The 18999-nt window shown below is 46.1% G+C and overlaps 1 protein-coding gene across 4 annotated transcripts in view; it reads right to left on the minus strand.

Moving 5' to 3' along the window:
• Positions 1–18756, minus strand: part of MAP3K9 (mitogen-activated protein kinase kinase kinase 9) — a 76844-nt gene extending 58088 nt beyond the window's left edge. For all 4 annotated transcript variants that reach the window (XM_070249943.1, XM_014735679.3, XM_070249942.1 and 1 more), the window contains exons 1-2: positions 18210–18756; positions 11236–11649 (exon numbers count right to left, since the gene is read on the minus strand). In XM_070249943.1, coding sequence (XP_070106044.1) covers positions 11236–11649; positions 18210–18609 — 814 coding nt within the window. In that variant the 5' untranslated portion in view covers positions 18610–18756. The remainder of the gene's footprint in view (positions 1–11235; positions 11650–18209) is intronic.
• Positions 18757–18999: the final 243 nt, after the last annotated feature.

Genomic DNA, 18999 nt, shown 5'->3' on the forward strand with positions numbered 1-18999 from the left:
AGAGCAAATGCAGCTTACTCAATAAAGGAGCTTGAGTCTACCCAGAAAGGAACCAGGGACAGAAAAACAAGATTTCATAGCAAAACTGGAACTGCTGCCAAAGATCTGGACTGCCATACGCAACGTCCTATATTATGCATGATTCAAGGTGGGCGGGGTAGGGAGCAAGGGAAGACAGAAGAAGAAAAAACAGTACCACTTCTGCTGTCAAGAATCTTATTGGAATTCTTGTTTTCATAGAAAAAAACATATCAAAGGAGACCAAAAGAAATCTTAATTTCATTTGCTTCTAAGAAGCAAACTTAGGGTTTAGGGTAGGCAACAGACCAACATTTTTTTGTATTTCAATGTTGCACTAGTTTGACTATGTGTATGTATTACATTTTGAATTTTAAAAATCTAGGGGCCAGCCCCATGGTCAAGTGGTTAAGTTCATGTGCTCCGTTTCGGTGGCCCAGGATTTTGCTGGTTCAGATCCTGGGCACGGACATGGCACCACTCACCAAGCCATGCTGAGGCGGCATCCCACATGCCACAACTAGAAGGACTCACAACTGAAAATACACAACTGTGTACCGGGCAGCTTTGGGGAGAAAAAGGAAAAATAAAATCTTCAAAAAAAAATCTATAGTGCAATTGGAGAGAATACAACTAAAACACTGAAAATCCAGTAACAAGAAAAATCACACTCAAAAGTGCAGGCTCACAAATTGAGGATCTAAATACTGAGGGAGTAAACATAGCTGCTGCAATTGTAATAGTAACAATAAATATATGGAGCACTCACTATGTGCCAGGCACTGCTAAGAGCTTTACCTAGATTATTTCATTTCATCTCACTTCTACCCCATAAAATGAGATAGGTGGCATTATAATTATTCCCACTTTACACTTACAAGAACTAAGGCACAGAGAGTACAGCATTTGCTCAAGGTCCCAGTGAGCAAGAAAAAGAGCCAGGACTGAAACCCAGCCTCACCCACAGCTCATGCAGGCTCATCTCCAATGGAAAAGGGAGTTCATATTCTAAATACAGGCTGTGAAGGAGAAGAGTTCAGGCATTGTTGGAAACTGTCTTGTGGGGAGAGGTTAATGCATGAGAAAAGGCACAGGGCTGGATCTGTGATGATCAAAACCACAAACATTTCTTGAGAACCTACTAAGTGCCAGGCACAACGAGTTTTGGAATAGCTGTAGGAAATAAAGCTCTTAGCCCCATGGCGTAGTGGTTAAGTTTGCGCACTCCACTTCAGGGGCCTGGGTTGGTGGGTTCAGATCCCGGGCGTGGACTTACACCACTTGTCAGCCATGCTGTGGTGGCGACCCACATGCAAAAAAGAGGAAGACCGTCACAGATGTTAGCTCAGGGTGAATCTTCTTCAGCAAAAAAATAGATAAATGAAGCCATTATACAGAGATGGAAAAGGGGCATTCACACTCCATTCTCCTTCCAAAAGAATATGATCCTCAAGTAAAATCTCTTCAGCCCACCTTAAAAGAGACTGTGCAAGAAGAATGCTACGTTGCTTTGGAGAAGCCAGGAGGGGGATGTGAAAAAAGGCAACCCCTTTGACCTCAGCAGCAGACTAGTGCAGCAGGGAAGGGACAGAGAGAAATATACGGCCTTCCTCCTGGGGCAAAAGCATTTTAATTATCAGCTGAGAGCCCAGCAGAGCTATAAAACTGGCCAGCTGTCCCACTCAATAAGGCCAAAGGCCATTACAAGATGAGGCAGCATTTCTCAGGGGGCCGAGCATTGCGAGCTAAGGCAGGTCCAGAGGGAGGCAGAGGCACAGGCCTTCCACAAGAGGCCCAGGCACAGTCAGGAGGGCCTGGTGGGCTCGATCCCCTTCTGCGGCTTCTGCTGAAATAAGTCTGCCCATTTCAGTGGAAGCAATAAAACTACGCCTGGCTGACTTGAGAGAGGCAGCTCAGTGCTACCTAAAATGCTCATACTATTTCAAAAAGGGAGACCCAACTCTATCTTGTGTACACCTAAAATAACAAGGAATAGAAAGAATTTTCTCCTACTTCTTGAAAGAGAATAAAAAGTGCAGCCCATTACTGAATGTGGTTCCTGTGTGATTCTTGGCACATATTACTTCACAGCATCTTAAAACAATACTGCTCTTTTCTGTATTGTCCACATTTTGCAGATGAGATTCCTGGACCTATGAGAGGCTAGCCACAAGCCCAACATCAAGGGCTCAAGAAGTAGCCTAAATTCAAGTCTGTCTGACTCCCAAGCCAGTGCTCCTTCCATTAAATCACAGTGGTTCCCAAAACCAAGCTGAAGGGGGAAATGCTTTCTTCTAAAATCGAAACTTCCCAGTCTCCTACAGAGAGCAAAAGTCCTGGGGAAGTTAGGAGAGAAAGGGATGTGCAATGCACAGCTTTAACATGTCTCACTTCTATGTCTCACTGCCACGGTGTAGTGGACAGCACGAGCTCAAAAGTCTTCCTGCGATTCTGCTGGTGAGCAGGGACACAGAAGCACACAACTAAAACCACCTAAGTGGTCTTGAGCCCCATCTGGAAAAGCTTCATGTCAATTCAGAAAAGTGGGTGGGAAGCAAGAAGCAAAGCTCTGAGACACCAGGATGCCCCTCGCTCAGCTGCAAGGACAGAATTGGTATTTGACTGACTGCCTCCTGCTTCCAGGATGAAGGCTGCCCTTGGTTTACTGTGAATACCCATCATGATTCATGTGACTGGAGCATCTTCTCTCAGCAAGGCCATCTGTCATGCCCCGGACAGCAAAGGGGGAAGGGAGCACCTGTGGGCTCCTGTTAACTGTTTTCTTGATAAACCGCTTGATGAAGATTCCCCATCAGCTTCAGCCCCTGCAACAAGAAGCCCAGAAGTGGGGAACCTGGGCACACTGGAGCCTGACAGAGGTTCAGACAGACCACACAGTCATCACCTACTCCCAAAACACACAGATTCACACTAAGTCACATAATGTCAGTCCTAGGAGAGACCTCAGAAACCATCCCATCCAAACCTCTCACTTTACAGACAAGGAATCTGAGGCCCAGAGAGATCACAAGATGCACACAAGGTCACACAGCCGGCCAGTGCCAAGGGCATCACCCAGGCTGCTGTTCGGTCCACAGCACCAGTCTAGCTCTTACGCAGATGCCCTATTTAGGAAGTTCTCTATAACGGTAGATTCATAACCTCTGACTCTTAGATTAGTCAAAGCTATGACCCTCTCCCCCAAGAATGAGTCTATACACGTTTTGCATAGATTCCAAGGGGTTCAAGGGCGCTGTGTTAACAATCCCTCCTTAATAAGAGGAACAAGTGTGGTTCTACATGAAGCCGATGGGGGTGTGAAGGGTGAAGAGAAGGGGACTTAGGGAAGAAGCTCCATTTTTCTCCTGACTCAACCAGACCACTGACATCACCACTTTGTGTCTTGGTTGCTCTATCCATTAGCGACCCTGAGCTCCCTCATGGGAATGAGGTAAAGCACCACGTCAAGGAATGGAAAATTTTCCAAGAGATGAGGAGGAAAGGAGAGACAGGCAGGCTCTTGTCATGTCTCCTGAGAGATCCTGAAACACAAATCTTGACCAAGTGACGACAGTGCCACAGGCCACCTGTGAAAGTGGAGGTCACTACTTGACTCTTAATAGGTTTGCTTGGGAAGGCATGCGGGGTAGCGAAGACATAATTTTTTTGACTTTCAAGGCAATAATGGCTCAAATCAGAAGAAACAAAGGGGAAGAAACTAAAGAATCATCTGGAAATTAAGAGCCCACATGCCTTTCGAAGCCCTTCTTTCCCTGAACCCGACCCTTCACTGACACTGTTTTCCCCAAGCTAACAGCTCAATCACAATCCAGAAATAGTACTGAGATCCTTCAGACAACACAGTCCTCTCCTCTGACTCCAACACAGGCTTCATAGGTGCCTAAATATTGCCCACAGTCCCCAGCTACTTCCTGTCCCACTGGGTAAGCTGCAGAGAAGCGCCCAGAGTCACCCAGTGGGAAGGAAAGGTAGGCGGCACTCCAGAGCAAGCTTGGGGGAAATGAAGGCAGATGTTCCACAAAGAGAATACTTTCCCTCGTGAAGCCTTCCCAGTGACCCCTCCGCGCCTCCAACCACAGGACAGGACTGAGGCAAGAGAACGCACAGGGAATGTCAAGGGCACTGTCTCCTCCAGGAGGGCCATATCTCACTGGGCATTTGCGTCTGCTGGTCTCCCCACCTAGAACCTTCCTGCCCCACCTCCCCTCACCACTTTGTCTCATTAACGCTTCTTCACTCCTTCAGAGCACCTCCTCAGGAAGTCCTCAGGCATATCCCCTTAACAGCCACTCTGATGGCACCAACACCTCCCCTCCACAGCACTCACAGATCTCGACTTTACATTTTCGTGTGACTCTGTTTTCACTTAGGTCCTTCTCCCTGACCCCACAGGGAGCTCCTGGAGGGCAGGGCTGTGCCTGTTTTTGCTTACCATTATACACCCAATACCAAGTGCTCAAAGGGACACACAAACGAGAATGATCTTTGTGCAAGAGATGGCCCCAAAGGCCCAAGGGAAAAGAAACAAGCAAGGTTCCTGGGCGAAGTTAAAGAACTGAGAGAGGTCCCAGGACCTGCAGGTCAGAGCTCGTGGCCTCGTGGGCTCTGCCGCTGAGTCACGCCCACCGGCTGGCTGCTTGCTTCATTCCACCTTTATTCACTTGAGTATTTATTCTGACCTGCAGAACATGTCTCTGTATTCATGGGAAATACTACCCATCAACTGAAGACTCCAAACACTCTGGAACGTGCCTGGTGGCTGCTGGCTGACCACAGGTACAGCCTCCTGCAACCAAAGGAGAAATCCAATTCGCTGAGCGGTTGTACACTGTAGCCAGGAAAAATTCTCAAAACACATCTGTCATCCTCCAACTCTCTGTGAAAGGGAACTTGGAGCAAAGAACCACAAGACCACAAATGCGGAGAACAACAGGGAGAGAGATTCAGGTGACCTGAGCCAGGTACTGTTGGAAGTATCTCATCTGGAGATGCGTTCATGAGGCACAGAAAGTCATTTATGCCCCTCTCAAAAAGGACTGGCAATTGCCAATACTCTGCTGCCTCCCAGATCTACCCTGGGAATGTTGTATAGTTTGTTTTATTTTCCTAGAGTAAAAATTGCTTTTACGGCCACTCCTCATCCTTTCCAAGGCAAGTCCTTTCTGCCACCTCGCTCCCAGCCAGGATGCCTGTCCCTTAGCAGCTTCATCCTAAAGGCGGGAATGTGCTCTCCCTCAGTGTGCAGGAACAAGGACACTAGAAAGAGTGGAGCCACAGGGGGTCACAGGGTTCCACAGCCTTGCAGCCAGCAAACTCTCAGTCTTGAGAAATCTTACACAGGAAACCTAGCCAGGGGCCGAGGCCAGCATCCGGTCCAGGGCTTACAACATTACAGCCAGCCTGAAGCCAAGGACGAAACAGCAGCTCTGTCCTCCTCACACTGCAAGAACGCAAATCTTCTACTTCCTTACCTTGTGAACTCCGAGAAAAGGTTGGAGATGGGCACAAAGCACCAGGAGCACAGAATGCAGACAGACATGCTACTTTGACCTCCAGTCACAAGGGGAGCAGCCAATCAAACAGCTCAACACAAGTGGGATGGGAGCATGAGAGGGAATTCACAAGTTGGGAACAAAAGGAGTGCTGAGGTTGGATGGAACAGACTGGTGGTGGATCCAGGCAGCAAGAGGTGGTGGCCTGCTCCAGCAGCACCTGGCAGCTAGAAACCGGCAGCAGTGGAGACATCAGGGAGAGTGTGGAGAAAGAAAGGGGCAGAAGCCTTGGAGGTTGGTACAGAACACACTGTAAAAATGTCGCACTCCGGCATCCGAAATAGGTTGATGAACTCAGACAATTAGGAAGGATCAAGGGCCTAGGCATTATAATGAGGATGAACAGCACCATGCAAGGGAGGCATCAGGGACAGCCTCTGACAAGAGAAAGGGATGTTTACATTTTGAGATCCTGCAAGTAGACCAATTCAAGTGATACATTACTCCCTGAGTTATTCATTCTTTCATGTGCCTGGAACTCTGCTAGGCGCTAAACACACAAAATCTATTTGGAGATGTAGGCGATGCTCCTGAAATCACAGCCAGCAGAAAGAGGAGGCCAGGGGATGCCGCTTGGTGGCCCCAGCGCAGCGTTCTGTTTTGTTTTTCAATGGCCACGAACACCACAGGGTGGAGCATCCACTCACTTCACCATCATTCCCACCAAGCCAGACAGCTTTACACCGGCTGCTTCACACATGTGCTCACCCTAACTGGAAGGCATGAGAGCTTGCAAACACTGGTCTAGCAGCTCTAGGCCCTTGTCACCCTAATATTCTTCTACATACTGTCAGGTAATATGTGGTTAGCATCAAATGACTGTTTAGCATTGTCTACAGTGATAGGCTTTCAGGAAGCAGCAGCAGCCAGCTTTCAGGCGAGCACAGGAAAGTGGGTAGGGTCTGGATAGGCAGAGAGATGAGACGAGGACACCCCTGAAAGCAAGGTCATTCATGCAGCAAGGGTGAGGGTGAGGAGGGCCTGCAGGTTGGGAAGTAGAGGGTGTGTTCTAGGGCAAAGAGGAAACCAGCCTGGCTTATAGGGGAAGTCCCGTTAGAGGAAGACGAGGGAGATAAGGCAGCAAAGATCTCCACTGAAGGTTAAGTGGACATTTGAAAATAGGAAGGCGGGTGTGGCTAGTCCCAAACCAACTTCACTATTCCCCTCTGTACTTTCAACTACAAAATTAAGAATGAGATGATCATACATCAACAAAATGTGGATGCTATGGCTCTGTGAGCAGAGCAATATTATTCCTACTTATATAAACTAAAGCACCACAGGGCCGCATGTGAAACACCCCAGCTGCCCCACAGCAGTGTCATGATTAGGAACACAAGCTGAGGGACCCGACCTGGGCTCAAAGTCAGGGCTTGTGACTGGCAGTGAGAGCTGACCCCTCCAAGCCTCAGTCTCCTCATTCATGAGAGAGAGACATGCACAGTCTACTCTGCAGGCTTGGCTGTGAGAATCAAATGAATCCACACAACATGTGTAGACAGTGCCTGAGCTAAAGAGAACACTCAGCAAGCACTAGTTGTCGCCATTATTATTATTATTATTATACGGGGTTTGGTTTAAAGATAGTATATCTAAACAGTAGAACACTGTAAAAACCTTCAAATGTCTTGTGGTAGGATATTTATTTACATAAGAAAGTGGCCACTTCTTAACAAACTGACAAGTGGGGGAAGGGAAAGCACATGACAAGCAATATGTTTATTGGGATTTCCTGTGCACAATTTAGGGGTGAAAATCCTAAACGCACAGAAAAATCGGGAAAATGTGCACTGCTTTTACCTCTATGTTTTTCTATGTTTTCTAAGAGGAGAAACGAAGTAATTTAAAAATAAAATAAAAGTAATAACTACCTTCACTTTGCGTACGGCTTTTCATTTTCCAAAGCTTTTCCATATTATCTCATTTTTACTCTAATTTAACTCAATGGCTACTATTAAACTACTATTCTGCCAAATGCCTTCAAGCCAGGCTACCTACTACACTAAATCCTGAAACCCATCTATCTACCCCTAAAAGGACAATCTTTCCTCTAAAAGACCGTCTTTCACAGACACCTTTTCTAAGAATCAAATGTCTTAGTTTTCCCTAATCTGACAGGGCAGAGACACATAAATCAATTTTTATTGTCAGGGGCTTTTTACAAGTAGTTTTAAGAAGTGACGTTTAAGGTAACGATGCAGTGTGGGAAAGTAGTATAAACCATTAGTTAAATCAGGGGTCTGAGCCACCCGTCCCAGGGCCTAGCTAATCTTTTCAGCGATATGATGCCAAGTATCTGAGACAACAGTTCTTCCCAATGCACGTCCCACATTAAGATTCCACTGTATGACTGCCACCTGCTCCCTCACCAGCACACGCTCCTTCTTCCTTGGTAACAGACCCTGATTAGTAGCCAGGCCCACTGCCACCCAGAATAAAATCTTCCATCTCCCAGCCTCCCCTGCACTGGCCTTGGCCACGTGACTTCATTCTGGACCATTAATGCAAGCAGACGTGTTGTGCTGCACCTCTGGGAGGTTCATGGGGGCCAACTCAGCCACAGGAGCACCTTTTTCTGTGCTTCTGCTTTTCCTCCTCCTTCAGGACTGATTTGGACCAAACAGCTGGCATTTCAGCAGCCATCTTGGACCGTAAGGCCACCCTGAAGAGGCAGTCATATACTGGGAAGACGGAGCGAGAAACAGGAGGCTGCGTCCCTGATGACACTGTGGGGATGCCCTAAAACCCTTCAGACTTCTTTTCAAAGACAAATGAACATACATCTTGTTTTAGCCACTGTTATTCTGTTTGGTTTTTTAAGTTATATGCAGTCAAACCTAAACTTATTGTAGATTATGTACCACCATAGGATGTGTTATATACTATACACATTTCACTGCCAGTAAAATGAGTTTTTTAAGTAGGCGACCAGGATAACAAAGCATTTTAATAAATCACTTTCTACTGTACCTTTTGTAATAGCTAGATGTTTATCGCCAACTATTTTATTTTTTCCAAAAAGAGAGCCCCCATAAATACATACTCTTTTCACTAGTGATTCAAAGTCAACTAACATATAATTCATAGAATTCTGCCCTCACATGATAGTGACCAAAACCCAACTCTCTGGAACAGGTCAGTGTCCCCAGGTCCACAAAACAGAAAGAAGTTACAACTTTCAAACTGGAGGCAAAGAAGTGGCATAACACTTCTAAAATGATTTTCAAGTCATGCATACACAGCCATGGAATAACAATGGTTTCATCAAGGCTCATATCAGATGTGCACAATCCCACTCACAGACCAATATCAAGGAGCCACCCTAACTCACATGTGAGATTTACAGGAGCAGGTGTCAACATCAGCACCAACCATGCAGCCCCATGGACCATGCACAATTCTGGGCATCAACTGTAGTGACAAGGTCCTTTAAAATACTGCCCCCCATGTAAGTCCAACTCCTGTCACAATACAGTGCACTTGAAGGCTCCCCCTGGCAATCCTAAAACCCACTTAAGGACAAAGAAAGGACCAGGGCTTTGTCTCCTGGATGACAGAATGACATTCAGGTCTCTTGCTGTCTCCTGCAAACAGCAGAACCTCAGCAAGTTAGTTTTTTCTTCACAAGAGCCTAGACTTCCAAAGACAAATCTCATAAAACATAAAACCTTCTATTTACAGCTTGAAATTACACCCAAACTTAAAACTCCATAGAAGAAATCATTAACTTTTACAATTCCATCATCCTAGCCCAAGTTTTTAAACGGGCTCAATTAGGCAAGGTTAGAGCACTCTGCCTAGCTCTCCCAGCATGATAGGGATGTAAGTAAAAAGAAAACTCAGCTTCTATAGCACATTTTCTACCAACACACCTACTTATTCTCACCCCATCATCCCGAGCAGTCTCTAGGCAGAAATTAACTTTGAAAAGGGGCCACTAAAAGTTTTAATTTATTTGATACATTTAAAGAACAGAATTTGGGAGGAAGGATGAGAATAATCATATGATAAAGAAATAGAACAACGGCAGAAGGAAAAGAGAAGTAAGATTTTATTTTATGGAACTTAAATCCTTCAAATGCATTACATCTAAAACACACGTTTCATACTCTCGCAAGGATGAATTTTTCTATTATTTAGGAGGAAGAGGGTGTAGTTGGAAGAGATAAGGGTAATAAAGGCTATTGTAAAGTAAATTGGAAAGTTTATTTGTATATGTATAAACCATATATGCTTTAAAAATGCCTAGAAGTATATGACACATGTAACAGTTATACTCCCTGAAGGAAAACATTATGGGTTACCTTGCTCTTCTTTTTGTTTATCTATACTTTCTAATTTTTTTTTCTTTTTTTTTTTTGAGGAAGATCAGCCCTGAGCTAACATCTGCCGCCAATCCTCCTCTTTTTGCTGAGGAAGCCTGGCCCTGAGCTAACATCTGTGCCCATCTTCCTCTACTTTATATGTGGGATGCCTGCCACTGCATGGCTTGCCAAGCGGTGCCATGTCCGCACCTGGGATCTGAACCAGCAAACCCCAGGCCACCGAAGCGGAACATGTGCACTTAACCGCTGCGCCACTGGGCCAGCCCCTATACTTTCTAATTTTTGTACAACAAAAACACTTACTGCTTATATAATTTTAAAACATATTTTTTAAAGTAAATAGATTCACAATAGCATTAACAGAAAAACAAGCCACATCTAGAACAGCTTAGAACAAAACAAAGTCTGAAAGATTTCTGGACTCAAAGGTGAAGGATGCAGAGTGTGAAGTTCTGGGGGCCCACACCCCCTGCAGAGTCCTAACAGCCTCCTCTCTGGACAGGATGCTCACAGGAATTGTAAGCACATACCATTTAGCAAGTTGCGTCCTCTTCACCACTCAGTCTAGGCCAGAGAGAGCACAAATTACCACACAAAAGAAGCATATTCCCAGTGCCTGCTGATTCAGTCAAGGAAAGGGACTGAAATTTCTACCAACTCACCATTTAATTATGTCTAACACTTGCTTTACGATCCAGTTTATGGATTCTGGATGTTTAACAAACAGTTACTTCTCGGCTCCCTCTTGTTAAACACTAGGTAGTTACAGCAATTAATTAATTTCACCCCTGGGCTATCAGGAGGTGTGTAATTCTACAAGGTCGTTTTCTCCAAACTGACACTGTCACCTGAATCAGCCTCACAGCTTCAAGTATGCCTCCTCTTTTTATAGCTCCTTCTCCAGCGGGAACTCAAGTTGCGATATTTAGGTAGAAATGCACACGAGTGGTATAGGTTTGCTTTTTATCTCCTGTTCCCCCAAAGAGGAAAACTTCTTTTGTGATGACAGACACACTTCCCTCAAGTAGAACAATAAATCTATATTTTTTTTGCACAGTGTATGAGAATTACACATTGTCAACCCTGCCTGCTAATATGAGCTCAGAATTACCCCAAACCCCTCGGCTGTCTCATTCTCTGCCTAAACCAATCTTTCCTGGCACGCATTCCACTCCTACATCTCAACTCAAGGATGGAAGGGTTTTAAGCTAGGAGTTTCACTGCCCACTAAGATTCCGTTAGGATTCCACTCCAACCAAAGCCATGGACTGGGGCTGAAAGTGCTGTTAACCCCTCCAGCCCCACCTCTTCATACTCACTGTTGCTGGACTTAAGGTCACGGTGGATGATGGGGACAATGGCCTCATCGTGTAGGTAGTTCATCCCTCTGGCAATCTGCACAGCCCAGTTCACCAGGATGTCCGGGGGAATCCTTTTCCCAGATAACACTCTATTCAAAGGCCCTCCACGGGCAAACTCCATGACCAAGCAGAGGTTGGGCTCCTTCAGACACACCCCCCTCAGGGCAATGATGTTGGGGTGCTTCAGCATGGCAAAGAGCTTGGCCTCCTGGCGCACATTCTCTATGGTCTGGCTGATGTCCTCATCGGGGTCATGGCGAGCTGCTTTCACGGCGACCTCATCCCCTATCCAGAAAGCACGATAGACCTTTCCAAAGCCCCCGATGCCGATAATCTCTTCTAGGGTTAGTTCTGCAAAATCAATCTCTAACACTGAGAAAGAGAAGAAAAGAAGAAGCAAATCAAAGACATTCTGAAAACACCGTTGAATCACCCATTTACCTGGATGGGTAAACACAGCAAGTGCCTCTTCACCTGGCTTTTCCGTCTCCCCATTGTAAGGTAAACTCCATAAGGGCAGGAAATGTGATTAACTTATTTTCTGTTGCATTGTCCTTAGTGACTAGCACATGGTAGCCATTTGATAAATATTCATGAAATAATTTCCACTTGGAACATCATGCAGAATCTTGTATGGAGATCAACCATTTTAACTAAAGGGAACACTGGGGGAGATCATTTTTATGAGACTTATTCAGGTTTTACTGTGTACTAGGTGGTGAGAAGCATAACAATTCAGTGCCAAGGCAGATACACAATAACCAAACCATAGTGTGAAAACAGCTTTCGAAGTGGCATGATCAGAAAATTAGGAAAACCACTAACTCCCACCATGGGACAGGGACTAAGAGGGTGACTGGGGAAAGGATTCTCAGGAAGGCAACATCTGAAACGGGCCCTAAAGAATGAGTGGGAGGGATGTCATCAGGCAGTGAAGATCAGGGTGGACAATCTAGGCAGAGGGAAGGTCATGAGCAAGAACATGGGGCATGAAAGTACATGGCATGTTAGGGACTTCAGGGAGTCCAGTGCAGCTGGATTATAAGCATTAGGATAGGAGATGAGGTTCAAAGCCTTGTTGGGGTCAGCCAGGTCACGAAATGTCTTTAAAGCCATTCTGAGGGGCTTGAACATCATGCTGTAGAGGATGGAAGTCATGTATCTTTAAGGAGAGTGGTGTTAGATCAGTGATTTAGAAAGGAAACCAACTCTGGCAGCCACGTGGAATATAACTTGGAGGACAGAGAGCCCACGGCAAAAGGAACCACTAAGGTGGCCACTGCGGTAACCCAGGCACGTGAACCTCAGGAGCAGTGAAGACGGGGAGTATGGAGTAAATTGGAACACTTTCAAAGCTTGGTTCTACTGAGACCTCGTGTCTAAGACACGCAGGAAAAGAGCCTCAAAGGAGACATATTACTCCAACTCCATCCCTGATGGTCCCAGTATCAGAGCCAACCACTCGTCCTCCTTCCCAAATCCTGAGTTTGAATCTAAGGTATGTGATTCTATCTTGGGCTCTGTGTGGAAAGGCTTCCATGTATGGATAATAATAGCTACCAGTGATTATAAATCTTGCGCTAGACATGGTGTTGCTATATGACCAAAGTGCTATTTTATGTTTCTTTCATGAAACCCTGTTCTCTATCTTCTCAGTCTCTTTGTCTTTACCTGGCTGACTCACACTCACCTCTCAAGTCTCAGCTTAAACATCAATTTCCGAGAGGAACTTTTCCTAACCTCCAACTAAATGAGGTCAGGTCAGACTTCCATGGAAGTCTCTATTTGGCAAGATTCATCAAGGTTATAATTACTTGTTCAATACCTGTCATCTTGCTAGAATACGAGATCCATAGAGTGGGTTCTGCCTGCCTTATCCACCACTGTACTCATCACGCCGAACATTCAGTAGGTGACCAATGGACAGTGAAGTAAAATGGGGAAGGAAAAAATTCTACCTCAGTAGGAAATAAACCAAACTCAGATCTGAAAATAAAAAAATTGAATTGGACCTCCTGAAACAAATACAGAGAATAGTCATACTTTGCTAAACAACTAAGAAAACAAAGACACACTGATGAACTTTTGCCAAGACCAAAAGAGGAAGTGCCCACTGCTGGCTGTTCCATTCCTTACTCAACCAGTTACACAATGCCTCCAAGCTCCACTCAGATGCTGGCGGTGCTGAAACCTCTGTTCTTGTTTAATCCTAGTACTTCTCCTATCTAGGGGTACCATTTCATTTGTATTTTGTGATACAACTGGCATCATACAAAAGAAACTCTTAAGAAAAGTTAGCTGGACTATCTGCAGGTATACAAAAAGTATAGGCCATCTTGACTCCAAAAGTTCCAATTGTTCAAGCTTATTACCTCATCTAGCACTCTTCTTCAAGAATAAATGGTATGGCAGGTCTTGCAGCAATCAAGATCCATTCTAAAGTCCTTCCAGCATGGCTTTCAGTACTACAGAGGCCAGAAGGATAAAAACTACACTTCCCAGACACCCTGATAGCTAGAGTTCTGGTTGCAGATTAGGTTCTGCCAATTAGATGCACAAGCTCTGGAAGGCAGAAGTGGGATGGACACCATCTTCTTGCTGCTTCGCCTGGCCAGCATGGCTGGGGACGAGTGGGGTTTTTCTCCAGCAGCATGACCAGGTCCAATCATTAGTTCTGTGGATGTGGAAAGAAATGTTGCAAGGCCAAGTGGTTGCCTAATCTCTGAACAGCAACTACAACAGAGCATTCTTGAAGTCAGCAGCTTCATTGGCAACTCCTGATTCTACTACTTCTGGATTAGAGAAGTAGCAGCTTGCCTGGTGGGCCAGGTCTGCAGTGTTCTGGGAGTTGTTCCCATAGGTCCAGCTGACAGCTCCTTCTCCTTGCCCTTACAAAAATTCTGTAAGCACCTAATTTCCTGTGCTAAATCACTTTCTGCTTAAAATAGCTTGAGTGTTTCCGGGTCCTAAAATGAATCCTGACTTTTTACTAATCCTTGCCTTATCTCATCTATAAGAATGAGAAAAATATGGCTATGTTAAAGAGAGATTCGAAACTCTCTTGGAGAAAAATGTAAGTTATGTTAGGAGTCTCCTTGGTCACGGAAGGAAGAAACATTCATTTTCCTACCAGTTTTCCCACTGATGAAAAGATATGTGCCTATTTAACAAATCTACTTTTATACATCTTATTTCCTTAACTGAATATCTGAATTCTCCTTAAATTAACTGTTGTATCTTCTCTTATATCCTCCCTTCTTTCCTCTGGTATGAAGCACAGTTGTGAACACACTGGAAATTTAAATATAGATATATTTGAAGGAAATTTAAATATTTATTCTAAATGTATGAGAACTTAAAAGATGTGATTCTGAACTAGGGTGCTGAAAGGACAGCTCCTCGGATGGGATTTCACAGAAGACAGAAAACCCCTGTGGGGAAGAGAAAGCAATAATCTCTTTCTCTGAGTAAAACAGAAACTCTCATGTTCTTGCTATTCAGTTAAGGAAATATTATGACCAGTCTTCAAGAAAAGTATAGAACACAGCTTTCAAGCAGAGAGAAGACAGAACGGCAGCGGGAGAGGGAGAGGACGCTTTTTCTTGTAGGAACTAGACTTTCAGTTGCAGCTGAGAGGATGTGGGGCTCTCCTTTCCTTCCCGGCCCCAATCAAGACCTGGTTTTAAGTAAGAATCAGGTCAAGTTGCATTCAGCATATTCTTCAGCTTCTGTGGAAGGATAGTTCCAGGAATATCAGGAAGAAAACCTTGTTTCTTTCATTTTCGGAGTCAAGATGTTATTCTCTCTCAATTGTATCCTTGGCAACTAAATGTATAGGCACATTCTGGTGGGTTTCGGGCAAGTGATGGTACATACCTCACTCATTTAAAAATCTTAAGTACATCTGTAAACACATCCTTTTATTTCTAGTGGATGCAAGAAAAAGAAATATAAGTGAGTAATAACCTTAATTTATGCCCTGCTTGAAAACAAACACAAGTCTCCTGTAAGAGAAAGTTATTTTTAATACCTAGGATTACATATCTCCCAAGATGATAAATTTGGAACTGTACATTTTTCATCTTTCACTAAAATAAAGAAGATGAGCGAGCTCCTGGGTTATTTATATTTGTCAGCCCCATGGAGAGCTAAACTCTAATACCCACATTGGAGGAGATAAAAGTACTATTTAAATGTTAGGTGATTTATAATATCAATATTTTAGTTTTCTTTGTCACAAGATTTAGTCATTTCCCCCTCTTCTGTTCTAAATAAAGTTTGAAACGAAACCTACATTTTGAAAAGCAATATTTAAAACTAGAACAGGGGCCGGCCCCATGGCCGAGTGGTGAAGTTCGTGCGCCCTGCTTTGGCAGCCAAGGATTTCGCTGGTTCGGATCCTGGGAGCGGACATGGCACCGCTCATCAGGCCACGCTGAGGCGGCATCCCACACAGCACAACCAGAGGCACTCACAACTACAGTATACAACTATGTACTGGGGGACTTTGGGGAGAAGGAGAAAAAAAGAGGAAGACTGGCAACAGATGTTAGCTTGGGGCCAATCTTTAAAAAAAAAGAAAAATTAAACTAAAACAGAACATTATAACTTGTCTTAGTGTCTTCTATTCATGAACTAAAGTCAGAATTCATGCCTAAAGGAGAAGTTCAAAAGGACAACTGGGGAAAAGTTGTCAGTGGCTCAATTTCATTGTCTTTGGAGACAAGGTTGTCAATCACCTTTACTTTCTGAGTGACACTAACTAAACTGGTGGACACAGCATACAGACCAGAAGTACATCTGTCAGCAACTTCCCATGTTCATCTGTATCAAAGCACTGCAATGAAGCTGTATATTTGCATCACCAGTCTCCCTCATGGGTGACTTACAAGCACCTCCTTATCTCATCATTTCTTTATCCTCTGGTATTTAACACAGTCTCTACCTTTCACTAGGCACTCTGGTTTTTGACTGGAATTAAATTTTCTGAAATATCAAGAATTCCAGCCAAGATCAGAACTCCTGGTGAGACTAAATAAAATAACTCACCGGGACCTTCCAATGCCATGTTCTTCAAGTCAATTCTTTCCATAAGCACAAAGTCCTTCCTACTTTCTCATCATCCGAGTTCTAGATATAGGAATCTACTCTATCCTGGGCACCTAACGGAGAAGGAGCCTCTGTTGTAGCATACTGTGGGTAGGTCTGGCTTTCTGTGGATGGGCTCTTCCAGCCTCAGTCATATTCACTCCTGACTGCTCTGACAGCCAGGAGCACAAGATAGTAAAGAAACTGAGCTCCAGCTCATGAACCTCACATAGCTCTTCTCTGACATTAGCGGCCCCTCAAAAAAATCATGAAACTTCACCCACAAAGAACCTCGAGATCCGACTTATGTTTAAAACTACACTGTTTTCTAACATGCCAGGCCATTCTTCCAACATTTCTTCCAATATGTGACCAAGTACATCTTCAACACTGTTTCACACACTGTGCTGGTACCTTTAGCCTCCATGTTCCCAGTACTAGCGCCAAAAAGGTAACACCTACAAAACAACTTAAAGTAATGTGTAGCCTCCAGACATTATAACAATCCAAATGTAGAAACAGGAAGTTTTAAACTGAATGAAAGGGAGAGAGAAACAAAGGATTTGAGCAGCAATTTGACAGTCAAAACACCAACAAAAAAAGGAGAGTAAAAAACAAGGAAAGATACCATAATAACATAACTGGTCCGATGAAAATAAGTTACAGTGCCAGAAAGATAACCATTACAAATGAAATTTAAAAACTAAATGTCCAAAGTTGGCCCTTGGTAATGATTTGTTTAAATCAACTAAGACGCAAAGTATACAAAATATGGAATAAACAAGGATAAGTATGCATTAACAATACTTTTTTTTTAACAGGAAAGAAACTACGGAAACCCTCAAATACAAAAAGGGTAAACTCCACCAGGAGATATTTATATCTTTCTTCTAAAACCATCTAGCATCATTAAGAGATTCTAATGGCAACTTAACTCCTTTGAAAGAATAAAGGAAATTTCATTACAAGGCGTGGAACAGGGGGCTCCTGGGAAATTGGTGAAAACCAGGACACTGGAAGAAAGGCCCTGGGAGGGACCCTGGGGCATGGGCCCCCTGAGATTTGACAAATAGCAAATATAGGCAAGGATCTAGGGTGAGAATAAGGCAGAAAATGTATTGTCTGAATATGCTGGGTGTCAAGGGAGTGGGAGTTAGCCACTGTATCTTGTGCTCCTGGTGTCTCATGGGGGAATGACATACTTTTCCCTCTCTAATCATTTCTCCACCCTCCATACACACACACCCTTCTTAGCACATTATTCGGTGAAACCCCTAAAGGTACAACTTCTGAGATACAAGATTAGGATCCAAGAAATCAACACGACATTTCAAAGACACTTCAGTCTTGAGTTCACACAGGTTTCCGGGACTTGGGCACCAGCCCAGCCCAGCCCTGCGAGACACCCCCATCTCCTTCAAAGCAAATGCCTTTAAGGGGCGGGGACAGGCGATAGAAAAGGTCGGGAAGGTCCCTGATTTGGGAACTAAGGTTATGACAGAAATCACAAGCTTGCCTGAAATCCTTACAGATTGGAGGTGGGGGTGGGAAATGGGCAGAAGCTCATGCTGGGGCTTCATGATGTGGAAATCAGGAGCTGCTGCTGAGGTGGTCAGATGAAGGTTAAGAAGCCCAAGCGCCTGAGGTTCCAGGCAAGGCCTGCAGCGTCTCGGTCTTATCCATCGCAAAGCCCCTGCAGCCCCAGCGCGCACGCACACGCCCCCAGGTCAATCATTCCCCACCTCCAACCTACCCCCAAGGAGAGCTCCCCTCCCACCGCGACCATCCCCAGGCCTCCACTATCCCCCTCCCCGCCGGGTTCCGGGGCTCCGCCTTCGCCTTACACTGAATGGGCGGGTAGCAACTGGGGTCCTCGCCGCCAGGCTGGCAACGACCGGAGAAGGCGCTGCGCGGGGTCACGTAGTTGCTGGGGAAGATGCCCACCCGCTGGTTCAGCTGCCCGGTCCACCAGCCCTCGTCGCCGGACACCTGCGAGTCCTTGGACAGCACCTCCACCACGTCGCCCAGCCGCAGGGTCAGCTCGTCCTCGCCCGCCGCCTCGTACTCGAACACGGCCGTCCAGTAGGGCAGCGGCGCGTCGGAGCCCAGCTCCCCCGGGGCCGCCGCCGCCTCCTCCTCCTCTTCCTCCTCCTCCTCGGCCCCGGCCCCCGCTCCATCCTCCCCCGGCGGGGCGGCAGCGGCGGCGCTCGCCAGGCAGCCGAGAAGCGCTCTGGAGGGCTCCATGGAGCGGCCGATCCATAGGGTGCGGGGCTGCCGCCGCCCGCAGGAGCCGCCGCCGCCTATTGTTCATGCGGCTCCGCAGAGCTGGGGGGACCCCCTCCCCGACGGCGGCCGCAGGTAGGGCCCGGGCTGGCGGCGCGGGGAGAGCCGGCGCGCTGGGGCTGGCGCGGCGCGGCTGCGAGTGCGCCGAGCGCGAGGGCTCAGCGCGGCATGGGGGCGCGGCGGGACCGACCCCCGCCTTCGCGCTCGCCCCGGGGAGGCCTCGCCACCTCCGCCGCGGGTACCTGCTCGCGCAGCCGGTGCCCGCCGCCGCCCGTCGGCCGCCGCTCCCCTCTCCGCGCCGCGCCCCGCCCCCAGCGCCGCCGCACGCCCGGGACCACCTGACGCGGGCCT

Source organism: Equus caballus, chromosome 24, assembly GCF_041296265.1.
Source record: "Equus caballus isolate H_3958 breed thoroughbred chromosome 24, TB-T2T, whole genome shotgun sequence".
In the NCBI taxonomy this organism is placed as follows: domain Eukaryota; kingdom Metazoa; phylum Chordata; class Mammalia; order Perissodactyla; family Equidae; genus Equus; species Equus caballus.